Below are 18,906 nucleotides of genomic sequence, written 5' to 3' on the forward strand. Positions count from 1 at the left end.
ACAGTTCAGTAGTACTGTAGTGTTGATGTCAGGTATATTCACACTGTTGTGAAACCAGTCTCCAGAACTCTTCATGTTGCAAAACTGAAACCCTGTATTCATTTTTAAAAAGAAACAAACAAAAAACAATTCCACATTTATCTTCCTCCTCCTAAACCCTGGCAACCACCCTTGTGTTTTCTGTCTCTAGGAGTTTGACTATTTTAGGATCTCATACAAGTGGAATCACACAGCATTTGTCTTTTTGTGACTGGCTTTTCCATTTAGCATGTCCTCAAGGTTCGTCTGTGTTGTAGCATATGTCACAATCTCCTTCTTTTTTGGCTGGGCGTGGTGGCTCATGCCTGTAAGCCCAGCACTTTGGGTGGATGAGGTGGGGGGATCATTTGAGGTCAGAAGTTCAAGATCAGCCTGGCCAACATGGTAAAACCCTGTCTCTATTAAAAATACAAAAAAAAAAAAAAAAAAAAAAAAAAACTGGAAAACTAAAAAACAAAAATCAGCCAGGCAGTAGTGGTGTGTGCCTGTAATCCCAGCAACTCGGGAGGCTGAGGCAGGAGAATTGCTTGAGCCTGGGAGGTGGAGGCTGTGGTGAGCCAAGATCGTGCCACTGCGCTTTAGTCTGGGCGACACAGACCCTGTCTCAAAAAAAAAAAAAAAAAAAAAAAAAAAATTCCCTTCTTGTTTTAAGGCTGAATAATATTCCATTGTGTGTATATAACACATTTTGTTTTCCTTTCATCCGTTGATGGATACTTGGGTTATTTCCACATCTTAGCTGTTGTGAACAATGTTGCTATGAACATGAGCATAAAAGTATATATCTTTGAGACCTTGCTTTTAAGTCTTTTGGGTACACACTCAGAAGTGGCATTGCTGGATCATATGGTACTTCTGTGTTTAATTTTCTGAGATACCACTGTACTATTTTCCACAGTAGATGCACCATTTTATATTCCCACCAACAGTGCCCAAGTGTTCCAGTTTCTCCATATCCTCTCCAGCACTTATTTTGTGTTCTTTCAAACGGTAGCCATCCTAGTATATTTGAGGTTACCTCCTCTATTGGTTTTATGTTGTAATGGCTCATTGTTTTTATATATTCAGTGTATTTACATATTCAGTTATTCTTTTTAATGCTCATGTTATCCTATCAGTGGCAGGTCAGTGGCAGCCCCTTCGAGCTGGCTTCTATATCCCTCTAGGCAACTCCTTTGACCCCACATCAGTGTCTCCCTCTGTGAGTAGGACAGGTATCCCCTTTACTAAGAAGTTAAGAAGGGCCTCTCCAGCATGCAGGCACCAGCTAAGTCTTTTACTTTTTCCCTCTGGGCTGGCTGCTTGTCAGAGCTCTGCCCATCAGAGCTCAATGAGTCTGGTTGCAGGACTTGTACTTCCCCTGGTTTTCTCCTGGGGCTGGGAACAAAGGAGCTGCTACCTAATCTGCCCTTGTCTGTGGGTGTATTTGCTTAGCTGTGGCTCAGGGAACCCCTGCCCCCCATCCAACCCCCACCCCCCACCCCCGCAACTCTCCTACCCCCCAGAGTTGGCAAATAGGACTAGAGCAATGGAAACTGACAAGACTATTCAGTCAGTCTATATTGAGAGCCTTCTGAGTACCAGTCAGGGTGGTCTCAGATCCACTTTGGAAGTCACTGAACTACCTGACTAGAGGTGCTGAGCAGGTCTCTATCAGGCCAGTGTTGGGGGTAGATGGCAAGAACTGCCTCTACTGAGCTCTGACAGAGACTCTGGTGGGTCTAGCAGTGCAGTGAGGTCTTAGAATTCAAGATGTGCTTTCGGCCTCTGCAAAGGAAAAGCTGATCCTCTGCTGAGCCACAGGAAAGAAACAGTCCTAGGGGCAGAACTGGTCTTTGAGAGAATAGAGTCAGGTCTGTCTCCAATTAATAGGGTGTCAGACAAAGCTTTCTTGGGTATCAGTATCAGCATTCGAAATGAGGTCTAGGGGTATCAGAAGTGTCCAGGAGAGTTGGAAGAGAGAGTGGTTGGGGGAAGGGGTTATTCTGACCCATGTGCTAGAAAGCCAGACAGCCCCTGTTGGAGAGCCACAGGCCTATGGCTCCTGCATGATCTGCTTTCTTGGTGTTCTTTCCTAGACCTGCCAGGTATGCCAGATGCTGCTGCCCAACCAGTGCAGTTTCTGTGCCCACCAGCGGATTCACGCACACAAGTCCCCCTACTGCTGCCCGGAGTGTGGGGTCCTCTGCCGCTCTGCCTACTTCCAGACCCATGTAAAGGAGAATTGCCTGCACTATGCCCGCAAGGTGGGCTACAGGTGGGTGCTGCCTGGCTTGCTGTCCGGGACAGACATTTTTTATTTGGTAGCAGACGGGAAGAGCAAGAGAGAGAAGAATAAGGAGTTTAAAAAACTTAAATATTAAAAAATTAGCTTTGAAGTTTTGGGGAGATTAGAATACATATAATACTTTGTCTATTTGGTTTTTAAAAGTATATAAGTTTAATTTGCTCACAAAGTTATCACGTTCGGCACATTAAATGTAAAGTACTGTTTCATTAATGAATGTACTAATTACAGTACTTGGAAATGTTTGCAGGTTTTAACAAATGGGGCTGCAAGATGCCAAACTCAAAGGGCTTTAGTATCTTTCTTTTTGTTAATTTTTGTCAGTTTGTGGCAAAATAGGCAAAACCTGAGACTGGAAGAAAGGATCAGCCTCTTGGTAAAATCAAGAAAACTCTTATTTTAAATGGAATCTCCTCCTTTGTGTCAAACATAAGCAAGAAGTCGTTTTCAGGAAAAAGATCAAAGTGAGGGAAAAAGCTTCCCTCTAGAGTTCATTGATCTGTAATTTGTTTTCTGCTATTTGACATTAAATTTTTTTTGGTTTTAAGTTCATTTGACTTTTGTGTGTACTTATTATTGTCTTTAGCATTGTGTTAGACACTAAGGATACAAAAATGATTAAGAAACAGCACGGCCGGGCGCGGTGGCTCAAGCCTGTAATCCCAGCACCTTGGGAGGCCGAGACGGGCGGATCACGAGGTCGGGAGATCGAGACCATCCTGGCTAACATGATGAAACCCCGTTTCTACTAAAAAAAATACAAAAAACTAGCCGGGCAAGGTGGCGGGCGCCTGTAGTCCCAGCTACACGGGAGGCTGAGGCAGGAGAATGGCGTGAACCCGGGAGGCGGAGCTTGCAGTGAGCTGAGATCTGGCCACTGCACTCCAGCCTGGGCGACAGAGCGAGACTCCGTCTCAAAAAAAAAAAAAAAAAAAAAAAAAGAAAAAGAAACAGCGCTTGCCCTCATAGGTTACAAACATAAGAACATAAGTAATTATAACTCAGAGTGCTAAGTCCCACAATAGAGAAATGGTCAGGAAGGCTTCCTCAAGGAGATATTAGGAGATTTTCAGGCAGAAGAAGGGGAAACCATACCTGGCAAGGGCCTGAGCAGGAATACCAGCATACACAAAAGGGGTGTCAGGAATGATGAGTATGGTTGTATAGAGGAATGTCAGTATGAATTGTGGGAGTGGGGAGAAATGAGACTAGGGAGTTGGCAGAGGCCAGGCCATGCAAGACCTTGTATTTCTTGGCAGACATTTGGACTTTATCCAATGGACAGTGAGGAGCTACAGAAAAATTTGCAGCAGAGAAGTTATTTGGCTAGTGTATTTTAGAAAGTTCATTCTGGGAAGCAAATACATATATTAGTGAGGGGAGAGACTGAAGACTTCTTGAAAGGCAAGTGTGATGATCCAGATGAGATGCTGAGGGCTTCACTGAAGCTATGATCGTGGGAATGGAGAGAAGGTAGATTTGAGAGGGGTTTAGGAAGAAGCATCAAGATTTGATAATAGCTTTTATGTGAAATGAGGGATGAGGAGTTTGGCAGAGGCAAGGCGAGGCTATGCAAGACCTTATATTTCTTGGCAGGCATTTGGGCATTTTCCAGTGGACATTGAGGAGCTACAGAAAGATTTGCAGCAGGGTAGTAATCTGGCTAGTGTGTTTTAGAAAGATCATTCTGGGAAGCTAACACATATATTAAAGTTTTGCAGTGACTCCCACATTGCTGACTTGGGGTAAACATTTTATTTTTATATTTTTTTGAGACAGGGTCTCACTGTCACCCAGGCTGAAGGGCAGTGGTGTGATCGTGGCTCACTGCAGCCTTGACCTCCCGAGCTCAGGTGATCCTCCCATCTCGGCCTTCCAGGTAGCTGGGACTACAGGCACGCACCACCATGCCTGGCTAACTTTTTGTGCTTTTTGTAGAAACAGGATTTCACCATGTTGCCCAGGCTGGTTGCAGAACTCCTGGGCTCAAGCAATCCTCCCACCTCAACTCCCCAAAGTGTTGGGATTACAGGCGTGAGCCACTGCACCTGGCTGGTATAAACATTTAAAAATGTAGACTGATTTCTTTTTCATCTTATGGAGGATGGAGTATCTAAAGTACATTAAAAACAAGACAAACCTAAGACAGGATTATACAAAGCACTTACCACCAAGTTGCTGAAGAGCATTGCTTGGCAACATCCCAGGCTACATTTCACACCAAACATCTGAGTATGTTTTTACAGTATCCTGTAACACTTAAAAATACCTTTCTAGCCTTGATTTCAGTGTATGCTGCTTGTTATAAGATCAAATCCAATCCAATAGTAATACAATCAACACTTAAATATTTATCTTTGAATCTTGAATCCAAGAATTTTTTTTTTCTTTTTCTTTTTTTAGATGGAGTCTCGCTCTGTTACCCAGGCTGGAGTGCAGTGGCAACATCTTGGCTCACTGCAATCTCCGCCTCTCGGGTTCAAGCGATTCTCCTGCCTCAGTCCCCTGAGTAGCTGGGATTATAGGCATGTGCCACCATGCTTGGCTAATTTTTGTATTTTTAGTAGAGATGGGATTTCACCATGATGGCCAGGTTGATCTCAAACTCCTGACCTCAGGTGATCCACCTGGCTTGGCCTCCCAAAGTGCTGGGACTACAGGCATGAGCCACCGCACCTGGCCCAAGAAATTTTTAGTTGTATGGATGGATTAATACTTTTCATTTTTAATTACATATTTTCTTATGTACAAGTAAAAAGAAATATCTCAAAAGCAATTCAGTTTATCAAACCTTTTTGTAAGGAATGCCAGACCAAATGTATTGTGATTCAGCTAAAGGGATTACTGAAGATAGTGATATTAAAATTTTCAGTGATCTGCAGTTGAAGTCAGAAGACATACACAACACTGCAGTATTCATAACAGAGTTGTGCAATCACTACACACAGTTTTAGAGCATTTTTACTATCCAAGAAGAAACTTCATATCCACTACTTCTTTCATCCCCATAACCCTAGGCAATCACTAATTTACTTTCTGTCTCATAGCTCTTCTGGACATGTCATATAAGTGGAATTATATAATATTAGCATAATATTTGCAAGGTTCATCCATGTTGTAGCATATATCAGTATTTCATTCCTTATTATGGCTGAATGAGATTCCATTGTGGGGATATACCATGTTTTGTTTATCCATTTGTCAGCTGATGGACCTTTGGGTTGGTTCTACCTTTTGGCTTCATGAATAATGAATAATATGAATAATGCTGCTGAAGAACATTCATGTACAAGTTATCATGTGGACATGTTTTCAGTTGCTTTGTATACCTAGGAGTAGAATAGCTGAGTCAGATAGTAACTCTATAGGGAGGGGAACATCACACACCAGGGCCTGTCAGGGGGTGGGGCATTGGGGAGGAATAGCATTAGGAGAAATACCTAATGTAGGTGATGGGTTGATGGGTGCAGCAAACCACCATGGCTCTTGTATACCTATGTAACAAACCTGCACATTCTGCACGTGTATCCCAGAACTTAAAATATAATTTTAAAAAAGGAAAAAAAATAGTAACCCTGTTTAACTTTTTGAGAAACTGTCAGACTATTTCCCAAAGTGACTGCACCGTTTTTACATCCCCACCAGCACTGTATGAAGGTTTTAGTTTCTATACACCCTTGCCAACACTTGTTATTGTCTTCTTGATTGTAACCATCCTTATGGGTATGAAATGGAATCTTGTTTCCCTGGTGGTTAACTAACGGTGTTGATCATGTGCTTATTGGACTCCATCTTTTTTTTTTTTTTGAGACAGAGTCTCACTCTGTTGACCAGGCTGGAGTACAGTGGCACTATCTCGGCTCACTGCAACCTCCACCCCTGCCCGGGTTCAAGCACTTCTCCTGCCTCAGCCTCCTGAGTAGCTGGGATTACAGGCGCCCACCACCATGCCCGGCTAATTTTTGTATTTTTGGCAGAGATGGGGTTTCACCATTTTGGCCAGACTGGTCTTGAACTCCTGACCTCAGGTGATCCCCCGACCTCGGCCTCCCAAAGTGCTGGGATTACAGGCGTGAGCCACTGTGCCCGGCCTGGACTCCATCTTCTTTGGAGAAATGTCTATTCAGATCATTTGCCCACTTCTGAATTGGGTTATTTGACATCTTATAATTGAGTTGTAAGAGTTTTTTTATATCTTCTGAGTACAAGTTCCTTGTCAGATTTGCTAATATTTTCTCCCATTCTGTGTATGTTAATTTTTTTAGTACATTCTCAAGATACCTATGTTCCATTTTATTGAACTCTGCTACAGAGTTTTACAATATTATTTTATGTTTTATATTATTTTTGCTTTTACTTGATGATAATGTAAAAATCTCTATATGTGGTTATTTATATAATTCATATGTATTTTATGTAAAATATGCATGCACATATATTTCAGAATTTTATAAATTGTTCTTTGTTAATAATTTGGAGAGTGGCTAATGATGTCATAAGGTAGCAAGTTTAGACTGTTTTAATGTTATTTTCTTATTTGTGATTATTAACAAAGTTAAATACTTTATGTTGTTTATCTTTTCTAAAACTACATATTTCACAACATATGATTCTATAATTGTCTATTTTCTCTTAAGCTGTGGTCAAGTGCGGTGTCATATGGTAGGCACTCTTTTCTGCACACTTTCTCATCAACTTGTAAACCCCGTTGGATTCAGTCCTTCATTGAGGGTACTTTGCATGTGTTCTCACTTTCAGTGAGGTTTCTCAAAGAAATGTCTACAAGATACATAGAAGGAATTTTCAGTAGCATTCGAGAAGGATATATTTCTACTGTTTCTGCAGGAGTTTGGTCAAATGACACAAAAAAAGCCACTTAAGAGATTCTTTACACATATCAGGTGTACTTGGCCACTTTGGATGAATGTGGAATTATGTGCTTTTTTCTCCTCATAATACTTTGTAGTGTGGAAATACTTGTGTGTGCTAGAAGTTGGTTTCACTCTTCTGTTTAGCAGGAGAGAAAGGAAAATTAAGTAAGTAGCTAGTATAGAAGCCTTAATTTAAAGCATACACAAATTTAGTAATGAATGCTCTATGGAGTTCACTGCAAAAAGCTTTCTGGTTCTGTGGGCTGCTCTTCATTGCTAATTAAATTTTCGAAGGTGATTCTCTACCCTTCCCTTCCGATACATACAAGGAAGAAAAAAGATTGTTCAGGATTCTTTGGTGATTTATGTGGACTGTGAAAATGTATCACACCTATAATCCCAGCAATTTGGGAGGCTGAAGTTGGAGGATCACCTGAGGTCAGGAGTTCAAGACCAGCCTGGCCAACATGATGAAACCCCGTCTCTACTAAAAATACAAAAGTAAACTGGGTGTGGTGGCAGGTGCCTGTAATCCCAGCTACTTGGGAGGCTGAGACAGGAGAATTGCTTGAAACCAGGAGGCGGAGGTTGCAGTGAGCCGAGATTGTGCCACTGCACTCCAACCTGGGTGACAGAGCAAGACTCTGTGTCCAAAAAAAAAAAAAAAAAAAAAAAAAAAAAAAAAAACATATATATATGTAGTAAAATGAAGGGTAACATTCAGGAGTCAAAGAATTCTTAAATGAAGGCATGCCTTTTATTTTAGCAAAGCAGCTGCCTCTCTTTAGTGCCTATGGGGATGTCAATATTATGAGGGCAGACAGTATTGCAACAAAAGGAAGATGAAAAGAAATAGCAGAGAGGGGAAAGATGTTTCCTCATGTAGGGGAGACCTGTGTGTGTTTGTAGGCAGGAGGAAAGACCGAACACAAGAGAGGGACTAGTAATTTTTTTTTTTTTTTTTTAGACGGAGTCTCGCTCTGTCGCCCAGGCTGGAGTGCAGTGGCACAATCTCCGCTCACTGCAAGCTCCGTCGCCTCCCGGGTTCACGCCATTCTCCTGCCTCAGCCTCCTGAGAAGCTGGGACTACAGGCGCCCGCCACCACGCCCGGCTAATTTTTTTATTTGTATTTTTAGTAGAGACGGGGTTTCACTGTGTTTGCCAGGATGGTCTCGATCTCCTGACCTCGTAATCTGCCCACCTTGGCGTCCCAAAGTGCTGGGATTACAGACGTGAGCCACCGCGCCTGGCCAAGGGACTAGTAATCTTATGGATGCAGGTTGACATGGAGAAAGGTCATATTATTCTCCGATATCAAAAAAAGGGAAGGCAGTATTTATAGAGAGATGTTGTGAAGTTGAAACAAGTTCCGTATGGCCTCAATTTCAGAAAAATGGTTTAAGACAATCGTATATCCTATTTATGCATTGTAAAAAAAAACATATCCACCAAACAAAACTCGGAAAACACAAATTGATAGGGAGAAAAAGAAATGAAAAGTTATCCCCATAGTTCCACCAAGAAGATATCACAGCACTTCTGAGCTACGTGGTCCAGTAGAGTATAGTACCAGCCATTTGTGGCTACTGGGTACCTGAAATTTGGCCAGTGCAACTAAGGAACTGAATTTTTATTTTATTTTGTTAATTTAAATAGCCACATGGCCACATGAACAGTGGAGCTTCCCCCCCTCCCCCCAGCCAGGGGACAGGTTCTCACTCTGTCGCCCAGACTGGAATGCAGTGGCACAATCTTGGCTGACTGCAACCTCTGCCTCCTGAGTTCAAGCGATTCTCCTGCCTCAGCCACCTGAGTAGCTGGGATTACAGGCACGGGCCACCATGCCCAGCTAATTTTTGTGTTTTTAGTAGAGATGGGGTTTTGCCATGTCAGCCATGTCTCATCTTGAACTTCTGGTCTCGTGTGGTCCACCCTCCTCGGCCTCCCCAAGTGCTTGGATTACAGGCGTGACCTACTGTGCCTGCCCCAGTGGAACTATTGACCATTCCTTCATCACAGCAAGTTCCAGTGAACAACACTATGGAGTATTTCTTCCTGGTCTTTAAGGGTTGTTTTAATGTAGTTGTTGTTTTGGTGAGCATAGCATTGCCTGACTGTATGTTTTGTTAAGTGGCCATCCCTGCTTACTCGTACCACCAGCCTGTGGGAAGGCATGGGTTTTGTGCAGCCTCCTTTGGAATTTCTTGGACTTCTGCAGTTGTCTCACACTTAAATACACGTTTATGCCGTTATTGAACCATTTTCTTCCCTCTCCACTTCCACCGACTTCTCTTAGGTAGGCTCAGGTTTTTGGTTGGCAGAATATCCTCTGGCCAGTGCAGGGAAGGTTGGGGTTTCTCCCTTCTGTACAAGGCATGGCCTTGGGCTTGGGGGCCCCTGTGTGGCCACATTGTGCCAGACTGTAGCAAGCAGACCCTCAGGATGTACTTGTGGAGGGTGGAAGTCTGAGTGATTGAGGGAGGGAGAAGGTGCCTGGATAGCTCTGTTCCTCTTCTCCATCCTTCCTCTTGCAGCACCTCCTCTCGGTCTGGTACTCCCTCTACTCCACCTACACTACCCCACTTTTGTCTAGGTGCATCCACTGTGGTGTCGTCCACCTGACCTTGGCCTTGCTGAAAAGCCATATCCAGGAGCGACACTGCCAGGTTTTCCACAAATGTGCATTCTGCCCCATGGCCTTCAAGACTGCCAGCAGCACCGCGGACCACAGTGCCACCCAGCACCCCACCCAGCCCCACAGACCCTCCCAGTGAGTGCAGCTCCAGGGCCAGCAGGCCCTGTGGGGCAGAGAGGAGTAGCCTGGGTGCTGTAGTGGGTGGCATAGGAATGGGTGAGGGAGCTAGGGTTAGTGGCAGAGGTGCCTGGGGTCATACTAAGGATGTCCTGAGGCAGGGGAGCATCCACATTGGCTCGGGGTAGTGCTTTCCCAAACTTGACCCTGGTTCAGAGAGAGCAGAGATGGGTGGAGGGGCTGCGTGGTGCCTTGGCCACCTCACACCCTGGGGCTTGTCTCATCAGGCTCATTTATAAGTGCTCCTGTGAAATGGTCTTCAATAAGAAGAGGCACATTCAGCAGCATTTTTACCAGAATGTCAGCAAGACGCAGGTGGGCGTCTTCAAGTGCCCTGAGTGCCCACTCTTGTTCGTGCAAAAGCCGGAGTTGATGCAACATGTCAAGGTGGGATGCATTGTGGGAGGAGGCTGGGGAGGAGGGCACATGCCTCAGGTTGGGGGTCTGACTCTGTGCGTCTTTCCCCTTGCCCAGTCAGTAATCGCTCTCCCCATCCCCAGAGCACTCACGGTGTTCCCCGAAATGTGGATGAGCTGTCAAGCCTCCAGTCTTCAGTGGACACATCCTCAAGCCGCCCCAGCTCTCGAGTTCCCACTGAGCCCCCAGCCACTAGTGTGGCTGCTCGGAGCAGCTCCCTGCCTTCTGGCCGCTGGGGTAGGCCTGAAGCCCACCGCAGGGTGGAAGCCAGGCCTCGGCTGAGGAACACTGGCTGGACCTGCCAGGAGTGCCAGGAGTGGGTTCCAGATCGGGAGAGCTATGTGTCCCACATGAAAAAGAGCCACGGTCGGGTAAGTGCAGCCACATAGTCACAATGCAGAGCCCAGTCCTCTGGACTTCTTTCTGTGAGGCCAGAACTCCTAGTGTTCCTGGTGCTTTGGGCAGCGTGGGTACCACAGATCTTGCGGTCTTTGGGATTATCCTCCTTTCTGCCTATAGCATCTGAGAAGAAAGATGCACCCAGAACTATCTTACAGTTCTGATGCTTTGTGTGTTGCCACCTCCTTCCTCAGACATTGAAGCGGTACCCGTGCCGGCAGTGTGAACTATCCTTCCACACCCCCAACAGCCTGCGCAAACACATCCGCAACAACCATGACACAGTAAAGAAGGTCTACACCTGCGGGTGAGTCCCTGGGTATAGTAGTGAGGAGGCCTGAGGTTCAAAAGACTCTGTCCATGGCACCACTGGGGCTTTTCTCTGCTGCAAGATCAGGTGTCTAAGACAAGAGACAAGGGATTTCCAACTGGAAGAAATTGCAGCTAAGTCAGAAATCGGGCAGGTCAGAAATCAGCTTCCAGAACCTGGTAGCTCCTGAGCCCTGCCGCGTCACTTTCTAGCCTAGGACTGCACAGCCCATCAGTCACGAAGCACCCTGAGGTTTAGGAGGAGGGATGGTGATGTGACCATGCACCCCTGGGACTGAAAGGCTTCTACACCGTCTGCCTGTGCCTTAGGATATACCCAGGCCCTTTCACTATGACTACTACCCTAGCACTTGGGTCTGTGGGCGGTGACATCAGGGAGTGTTCAGTGAGATTGTGGCTGAGGGCCAGGTGTCAAGAATGCAAGTATTCTAACGTGCTATTGTCTGCCACCTCGGCTGACCTGCTGGCTGGATCTCTCCGGGGATCCCAGCACCAGCCAGCCCAGGAGTCTGCTCCAGACTCTCTCCCTCCTGGCCTTGGTGTGAATAGCACTGAGGGAGCCTGCAGCCCAGGCACTTACCTGACCTCTCTGCTGTGCTTCTGCAGGTACTGCACAGAGGACAGCCCCAGCTTTCCTCGGCCCTCCCTCCTGGAGAGCCACATCAGCCTTATGCATGGCATCAGAAACCCTGATTTGAGCCAAACGTCCAAAGTCAAACCTCCAGGTGGACATTCCCCTCAGGTGAGTGTGGGCTCCCTGCCCACTGGAGCTGGCTGCTCAGTGAGGCTTGGAGCTGGAAGGGCATTAGGAAGGCTACTGTTGCAGCCATGGAGCAACCAGAGTGACAGCTTCCCTCAATGTGGGTCACTCTCTAGTCCTGTGTGACCCACCTGGCACTGGACACAAGTAGGGGATAAGGACAAAGACCCATAAGGTGGCCTGTCAGCCTTTTGTTACTGTTGCTTTCCTGTCACCATGGCCCCCTCTGTAGGGGTGTGCTGTGCTCTGTGGACATTGGTACATTTTCACACATACCATTCTCTTTCTGTCTCACAGCAGTCCTGAGGCGTGTGCACGTAGAACTACCTTGTCAGATGAGGATAATGATGTTTGACCAACTTACCCCCCAACCTTCTCACTAGTTACAGGAGGAGCCAGGCCTAGAACCTGCTAACCTGGCCCCTTGCCCTATGACTTTATCCCTGTTCCATGCCCTATTCTCATTTCTTGTGAGCTTCTGGAGCAGCCTGGTTTTTCCTCCTCACTGCAGCCTCTCTCCATACCATGGTAGGGGGGCTGTTCCACAGAAGGGTCAGGTGTGTCTGGGAAGCCCTAAGAGCTGCCTGGAGTTTCAGGGCATTCTTAAAACTTTCTTGCCTAATCAGAACCATCTGATTAGGCAAGTCAGTGGTTGGCAAAGGTCCTTTCATGCATAGGAGCTGGGGGTATCGAAACCTGTCCAATTGTAAAATGCACATCCTCCCTTCCCCCAAAATTCACATAGCCTTTGATCCAGCAATTCTAGGATTTATCTGTTAGAGATCTTTTGCCTTGGGCATAAAGAAGTCTGCTAAAGGATGTTTGCTGCAGCACTGTGTGCAGTAACAAAGATGGAACTCAGCTAAATGTCAGCCATTGGGGACTTCTCATTCCCACAGTGGGTTAGTGTGCTGCCTGTAGAAGAATGAAGTCTCTATGTTCTCCTGTGGAGACACACTCCAATATATGTTGTTAAGTTAGAAAAAACAAAACAAAACAAAACAAAACAGGGTGAAGAAAAGCATGCATATACCAGGTGTGGTGGCTCATGCCTGTAATCCCATCACTTTGGGAGGCCAAGGTGGAAGGATCACTTGAGCCTAGGAGACCAGCCTGGGCAACATAGGGAGACTCTATCTCTACAATAAATAAGTAAATAAATTAGCTGGGTGTGGTGGTGTGCACCTATAGTTCCATCTATTCAGGAGGCTGAGGTGGGAGGATCACTTAAGTCCTGAGGTCGAGACTACAGTGAGCTGTGATCACGCCACTGCACTCTAGCCTGGGTAACAAAGTGAGACCCTGTCTCAAAAATGAAATGAAATAAAATTAAAAAATTAGCCAGGTGTAGTCCCAGCTACTCATGAGGTTGAGGTGGGAGGATCGCTTAAGCCCAGTAGGTCAAGGATGCAGTGAGCTGTGATTGTGCCTCTGCATACCAGCCTGGTCAACAGAGTGAGACCCTGCTTCAAAAATAAAAAGAAAAGTATGCATGGCATGCCATCATTTTGCAAAAGACAATAGTTTTGTTTTTGTATATGCATAGGATACCTTTTGGAGGAGCCACAAACCCAGGTAATAATGTTCTTTGGAGAGCAGGCCTGGGGAGTGGGATAGTCTCTGTACCCTTCCCATGCCTTTAGAGTATTGTGACACATGTATATGTTACATTACAAAACAAACAAAGAATTGAAACAAACCAAACATAAACCAGCATTCAGGGCTGGGGTGACCCTGGCCCGGGTGGTGCTTTCTTTGAGTCCTTGGACTCATGGTTACATCTGGGGGCTCATGTCCAGGGCTTGGCCTGGACTCTGCTCACGCTGTCTCTCCTTTTAGGTGAACCATCTGAAAAGACCAGTCAGTGGAGTAGGGGATGCTCCAGGCACCAGCAATGGCGCAACCGTCTCTTCCACCAAAAGGCACAAGTCCCTTTTTCAGTGCGCGAAATGTAGTTTTGCCACAGACTCAGGGCTCGAGTTTCAGAGCCACATACCTCAGCACCAGGTGGACAGCTCCACAGCCCAATGTCTCCTCTGTGGTTTGTGCTACACCTCTGCCAGCTCCCTCAGCCGTCACCTCTTCATTGTCCACAAGGTGAGAGACCAGGAGGAGGAAGAGGAAGAGGAGGTGGTGGCAGCAGAGATGGCAGTGGAGGTGGCAGAGCCAGAGGAGGGCTCCGGGGAGGAGGTGCCCATGGAGACTAGAGAGAATGGACTGGAAGAATGTGCCGGTGAGCCTTTGTCGGTTGACCCAGAGGTGAGGAGATTGCTGGGCCAGGCCCCTGAGGACGATGGTGGCCACAATGATCACAGTCAACCACAGGCCTCTCAGGACCAGGACAGCCACGCACTATCCCCTCAGGTGTGACTGGAGACCTTGCAGTGTGCATAGTCAGGGGTTGCGCCAAAGCGTCTTCCACCTGCCGTGCGGACCGTGGAAAATAAAAGGCTCTGCCCCCGGTGTGAGTGTGGCCAGTTGTACCCTGGAGTAGTGTCTGCCCTGAGCTGCCAGTGCTGGGTATCCCCCAGCCCCAGGAAATGTGGGGTTGGCCAGGACCCTCACAGCTCTGAATTTGCTTCTGTTATTTATGGCTTTGTGCTGCTTTTTGGTACCCCATCTCTTGTCTGTGTCCTTCCAACCCCAGGCTGCTTATGTGGCCCAACCCCAATGCTGTCAACTAGGCTTGAATACCACAGCGGCTGTGCTCTTCTGGGAGGTTCCCGCTTGCTGCCTTCAGCCAGGGCGCTCCTCAGAGCTCTATTTTCCTGCAGACACCAGCTCTCCTTCCTGCCTTTAGATCCTGAGAAGGAGGGAAACGAGAGGTGCTGACACAGTCCCTCTGGGAGAGCTCTGCCTTGCCTGGTTTGGCAAGAGCCCTTGATTGCCTTGCCCATCCTCCCTGTCTTTGATTCTTTTCTCTCAAAATAGTCCTGAGAACTAATTGTCACACTGGCTCATCATGTCTCTGTGGGTGGGGTGGGAGAAACCTCTGCTGCACACCTCTGTTTGGAACCTGGGGAGAGCAGGAGGTAAAGCAAAGGCAGGCAGGCACCAAGAGCCAGACCCCTTGAGAAGGCGCTGTGGGTGGGTCTTTGTTCTGCCATTTTGCCTTTCCTGACAGGTGGGGTTGGGGCACACAGACATTGGAATATTTGTACTCCTGCTCTTGTGCCATTTGAGAGGCTGCTGCCCCAGGCAGGCCAGCCCCTCCTCCTCTTGGCTACACTCATGTTGCTCAGACTATATTTCAAATAAAAAATCTTCTCACCATGCAGGTAGGCTCTTGTATTCCTCTCCAAGTGAGCCTGGCCCCACCCTGTTCCACCCAAGGGTCTTTCCCAGACTTCCCCTGTTTGTCCCATCTCTGAGGGAGGACAACACTTCCTACTGTCTAAGGAAGGTCTTCTCTAGATTCTGGAGCTTGTGGTTAGGAAACCAGGAGCCCTGTACTTTTTAGTTCTCTAGAGACCTTCTGAAGGGGTGAGGGGAGGGACTCCACCATGTGGAGACCTCTAAGATCTCCCCTAGGCTAGTGGCATTGGCTTTAGGGCCTATCGAAATTTTCTGGGTACCTTCATCTTTCCTTCACATGATTTTCAACCTAACAGAACCCCTTACTGGTAAAAAGGGAAAAGGGGGTGGAGAAGAGGAATTTTATAATTTTCGTATAGCATTCAAGAGGTTTCTTGTTTCTTACAGCATTGCTGCTGCCACAGAGAACTCAAATGTGGCAGAACTGGGATTAGACTTGGAAGACTGGCTGTCTTTTCACTGATGGTGGAGTCAGGGCCCACCCAAGCAGGAGGAACAGGCTGTGTGGAGGTGTCCTGTGACCTCTAACCCAGGTGGCATGGGGCTGGGCCCAGCAGGATCTAGTAAAGGGAAGAGGGTGCTAGCTGGGTGCCTAGAAGTCATCTTTCAAGGAGGCATTAAATATAAATTATAAATTATTAAGTCAGATAAATATTCCTGGCCTTTTCACAGTTGAAAAAAATACATTTTTTTCCTCTATCAAATGCCAAGTTTTTAGTGGAAATACTAATGGCAGTGGGAAAGGTTGCCTCACTTTCAGAGAGACTCTCACTGTCTGCACCCTTTTAATAATTGCTCTTCCTGGCAAGGCTGCCACCTCTCTGTCTCCCAGACTGGCAGTGGGGCAACCCAGGCGTGTTTCCAGTTACCTACAAAGCCAGACCTAGCCCTGCCATAGCTGTTGTCCCATGCCTAATTGTAGTTGCAGGAAGCCATCCCTGTACCCTGGGTCCGTTCACAGGAACACGTTCCAGAGAAGGCTGATGGAAGGGTTTGAAATGACTGGTTGAACCCTTCCTGCTCAGACACAGTGGTAGCTGGAGAGCAGGCAGAGATGGTAGAATTGCAGGTTTGACCACCTGTACTGACCCCAGATATACATCTTCCTGGGAAGAACATGAGTTGGAAAAATGTTGAGCCACTCCCTAGAAAACCTGGGTCCTGGCCTGGATTCTGCCCTTAGCCAGCTCTTAACAAATCCCTTAACCTCACTCTCTCCTCCCCTTCACGATACACTTAGTAGTTCCCATCCAACTGGCTTCACGGGCTTTTGTGAACTCATGAATGTGAAAGTCTTTTCTAGTTTATAAAACACTATATGAATGTGGGGAAATCTTTACTTGACCTTAGGGCATGGAGGGTGGAGCACATTTTGTCTGCTGTTCGGCCTTAGATGCTGATGAGCAGTTATGAAGTGGCCCAGACACCTAGCCATTCTTTAGTAAGAGTGAAGATAGCATTTTAAGCCCTGCTTGTGTGCCCAGCATCTTGCTGAACACTTTCTGGTGATTCTCTCCTTTAATCCTCACAAAGATCTCACAGTTGTCCTCCATTTTACGGAGAAGAATACCGAGGCTCACAGAGGTTAAACGATGTGCAGAGGCCACCTGTAGTGATGGTGCTGAGTCAAGCCTGTCAACCACTGTGCTCCTTAGTGACCCAGGCTGCTTTGACAGGCTGCCAGCTTGTCAGTGGTTTGCAGCCTCCCAGATATTTGTTTTCCTACTTCCCATGCAGTTGAGGTGCCCTGCCAAGTTCCAGGTTCTCTTTGGAGTCCATCTGTGCCTTGTCACCCCAAGGAGGACCTCGAGCATCACGCTGTGACATTCCAAAACACGTGGTATCTCTACAACCTTTCATTCTCGTTGGGATTTGCCTTGCCATTTGAACACCATCATTTTTTGAGGACTATCTAGAAAAGGTTGCCTAACCCTCACAGGGAACACAGAGTCCAATATCTTCTGGTCTTTTCTTTTGCAAGATTTTTTTAAATGGTTGTGCTATCATTTGTCATCATCAGAAAATGCTTGCTGTAACAAGCGTTTATCTGCACATTATGCTGCAGTGAATGCTCTACTGATCAAATTAAACAGATAAGATCCCTACCCTTGTAGAAACTACAACTTAATACACTCTAAGACTTGACAAATTACTTAGTATTTATTTTCCAACTGCTTTATCTCTGTAAAATGATATGCTGAATTATTATAAGCTAATTGTTGTAGAAAGAACTTTCCCCTTAACTTATGTAAACAGTCTGGTTTTAAAAAAATTAATAATTGTGGCCCAGTAAGCTCAAAACTTTGCCTTCCCCAAGACTGAGGAACCTCTGTCCTGTTCACCACTGTATATTCAGCACCAGGCAATTTCTTTTATTTTTTGTTTGTTTGTTTTGAAAAATTAATACATATACATGGTAAGACATTCCACAATACAAAAGGGTATACAATAACTGGTAAGCTTCCCCATGGAGGTCAGCCTCTAGTCCCCTCTCCAGAGTTAATCACTGTTATCTATATGTTGTGTATCCTTTCAGAGCAATTCTATGCATTTACAGGTTTATAAATATGTATATTTATATATCTATTTTTAATACAAATAGTAGAATTCTATACACAGTGTTCTGAAGCTTGCTTTCTTATATAATATTTTGGAGATTATTCCAAATTCAAACATTGGGTCAGAGTAATTCTTTAAAAGTTCCTTGCGTATAACAGTGATTCAAAAAGTATATGGATGAATGAGTGAATGCCTGCATGAATGAATGAATCTGATTCAATTGGTAGCTACTGCTGTTCTCTTGGGGTCTGATCTGATCAAGACAGTACCTTTTAGATTCTAGAATGTGTTCTCCTGACTAAGGGGTTCAGGATACTATTCACCTTCTCCAACAGATGCCACAGGAGCCTTAGGAACTGGGTACAGGAAGTCTTGGGCCCCTGGAGGGAAAAGTTGAGACCCAGGTCCTACTTAAAATGCTTGGTTTTAAGGTTCCTCTTAAAATGCTTTTTTCTTTATTGGAAAATGATGTAACATTTTAGAGAAAATTAAAAAGCACACATATTTATAATCTTTTCCTCCTACCATTGCAGTTGTTTTCATTTTTGCCTATAACTTTCCAATCCTTTTTCAGCACATTCATAATTGAATTTATGGTATAATTATGACAGTAGCAGTGGTTAACATTGAACATTTCTATATGGCAGACATTATTTTCACATTCATTTTTATTTAGCTTCACAACAATCCTGTAAGATACATACTACTACTATTCTTTTGGAGACAGTAAAATCGAGGTTCAGAGTAGTTAAATGACTTCCTTAAGGCCATGGAGCTAATAAGGGGCAGAGCTGGAATTCACACTCAGGGATGAATTCACACTCAGAGCTGGAATTCACACTCAGACAGTATACTAACAGTATACTGTCTCTGATTTTGTACCCTGCTTTTCTCCACTGAACGTGGAAAATGTCCAGTACATGTTTCTATATGGCTTTTAAATCATTTTATTTTTCTTTCTTTTTTTTTTTTTTTTTTATTTTTGAGACAGAGTCTCGCTCTTTCGACCAGGCTGTAGTGCGGTGGTGTGATCGCGGCTCACTGCAAGCTCCACCTCCTGGGCTCATGCCATTCTCCTGCCTCAGCCTCCTGAGTAGCTGGGACTACAGGCGCCTG

General features: G+C 45.7%; 1 protein-coding gene across 4 annotated transcripts in view; it reads left to right on the forward strand.

Moving 5' to 3' along the window:
• Positions 1 to 18,297, forward strand: part of ZNF592 (zinc finger protein 592) — a 55,985-nt gene extending 37,688 nt beyond the window's left edge. For all 4 annotated transcript variants that reach the window (XM_030931138.1, XM_030931140.1, XM_030931139.1 and 1 more), the window contains 7 exons: positions 2,118 to 2,296; positions 9,792 to 9,968; positions 10,238 to 10,397; positions 10,511 to 10,798; positions 11,021 to 11,133; positions 11,763 to 11,898; positions 13,756 to 18,297. In XM_030931138.1, the coding sequence (XP_030786998.1) occupies positions 2,118 to 2,296; positions 9,792 to 9,968; positions 10,238 to 10,397; positions 10,511 to 10,798; positions 11,021 to 11,133; positions 11,763 to 11,898; positions 13,756 to 14,286 (1,584 nt within the window). In that variant the 3' untranslated portion in view covers positions 14,287 to 18,297. The remainder of the gene's footprint in view (positions 1 to 2,117; positions 2,297 to 9,791; positions 9,969 to 10,237; positions 10,398 to 10,510; positions 10,799 to 11,020; positions 11,134 to 11,762; positions 11,899 to 13,755) is intronic.
• The last annotated feature ends 609 nt before the right edge of the window (positions 18,298 to 18,906 follow it).

This window comes from Rhinopithecus roxellana, chromosome 5 (assembly GCF_007565055.1).
Source record: "Rhinopithecus roxellana isolate Shanxi Qingling chromosome 5, ASM756505v1, whole genome shotgun sequence".
In the NCBI taxonomy this organism is placed as follows: Eukaryota; Metazoa; Chordata; class Mammalia; order Primates; family Cercopithecidae; genus Rhinopithecus; species Rhinopithecus roxellana.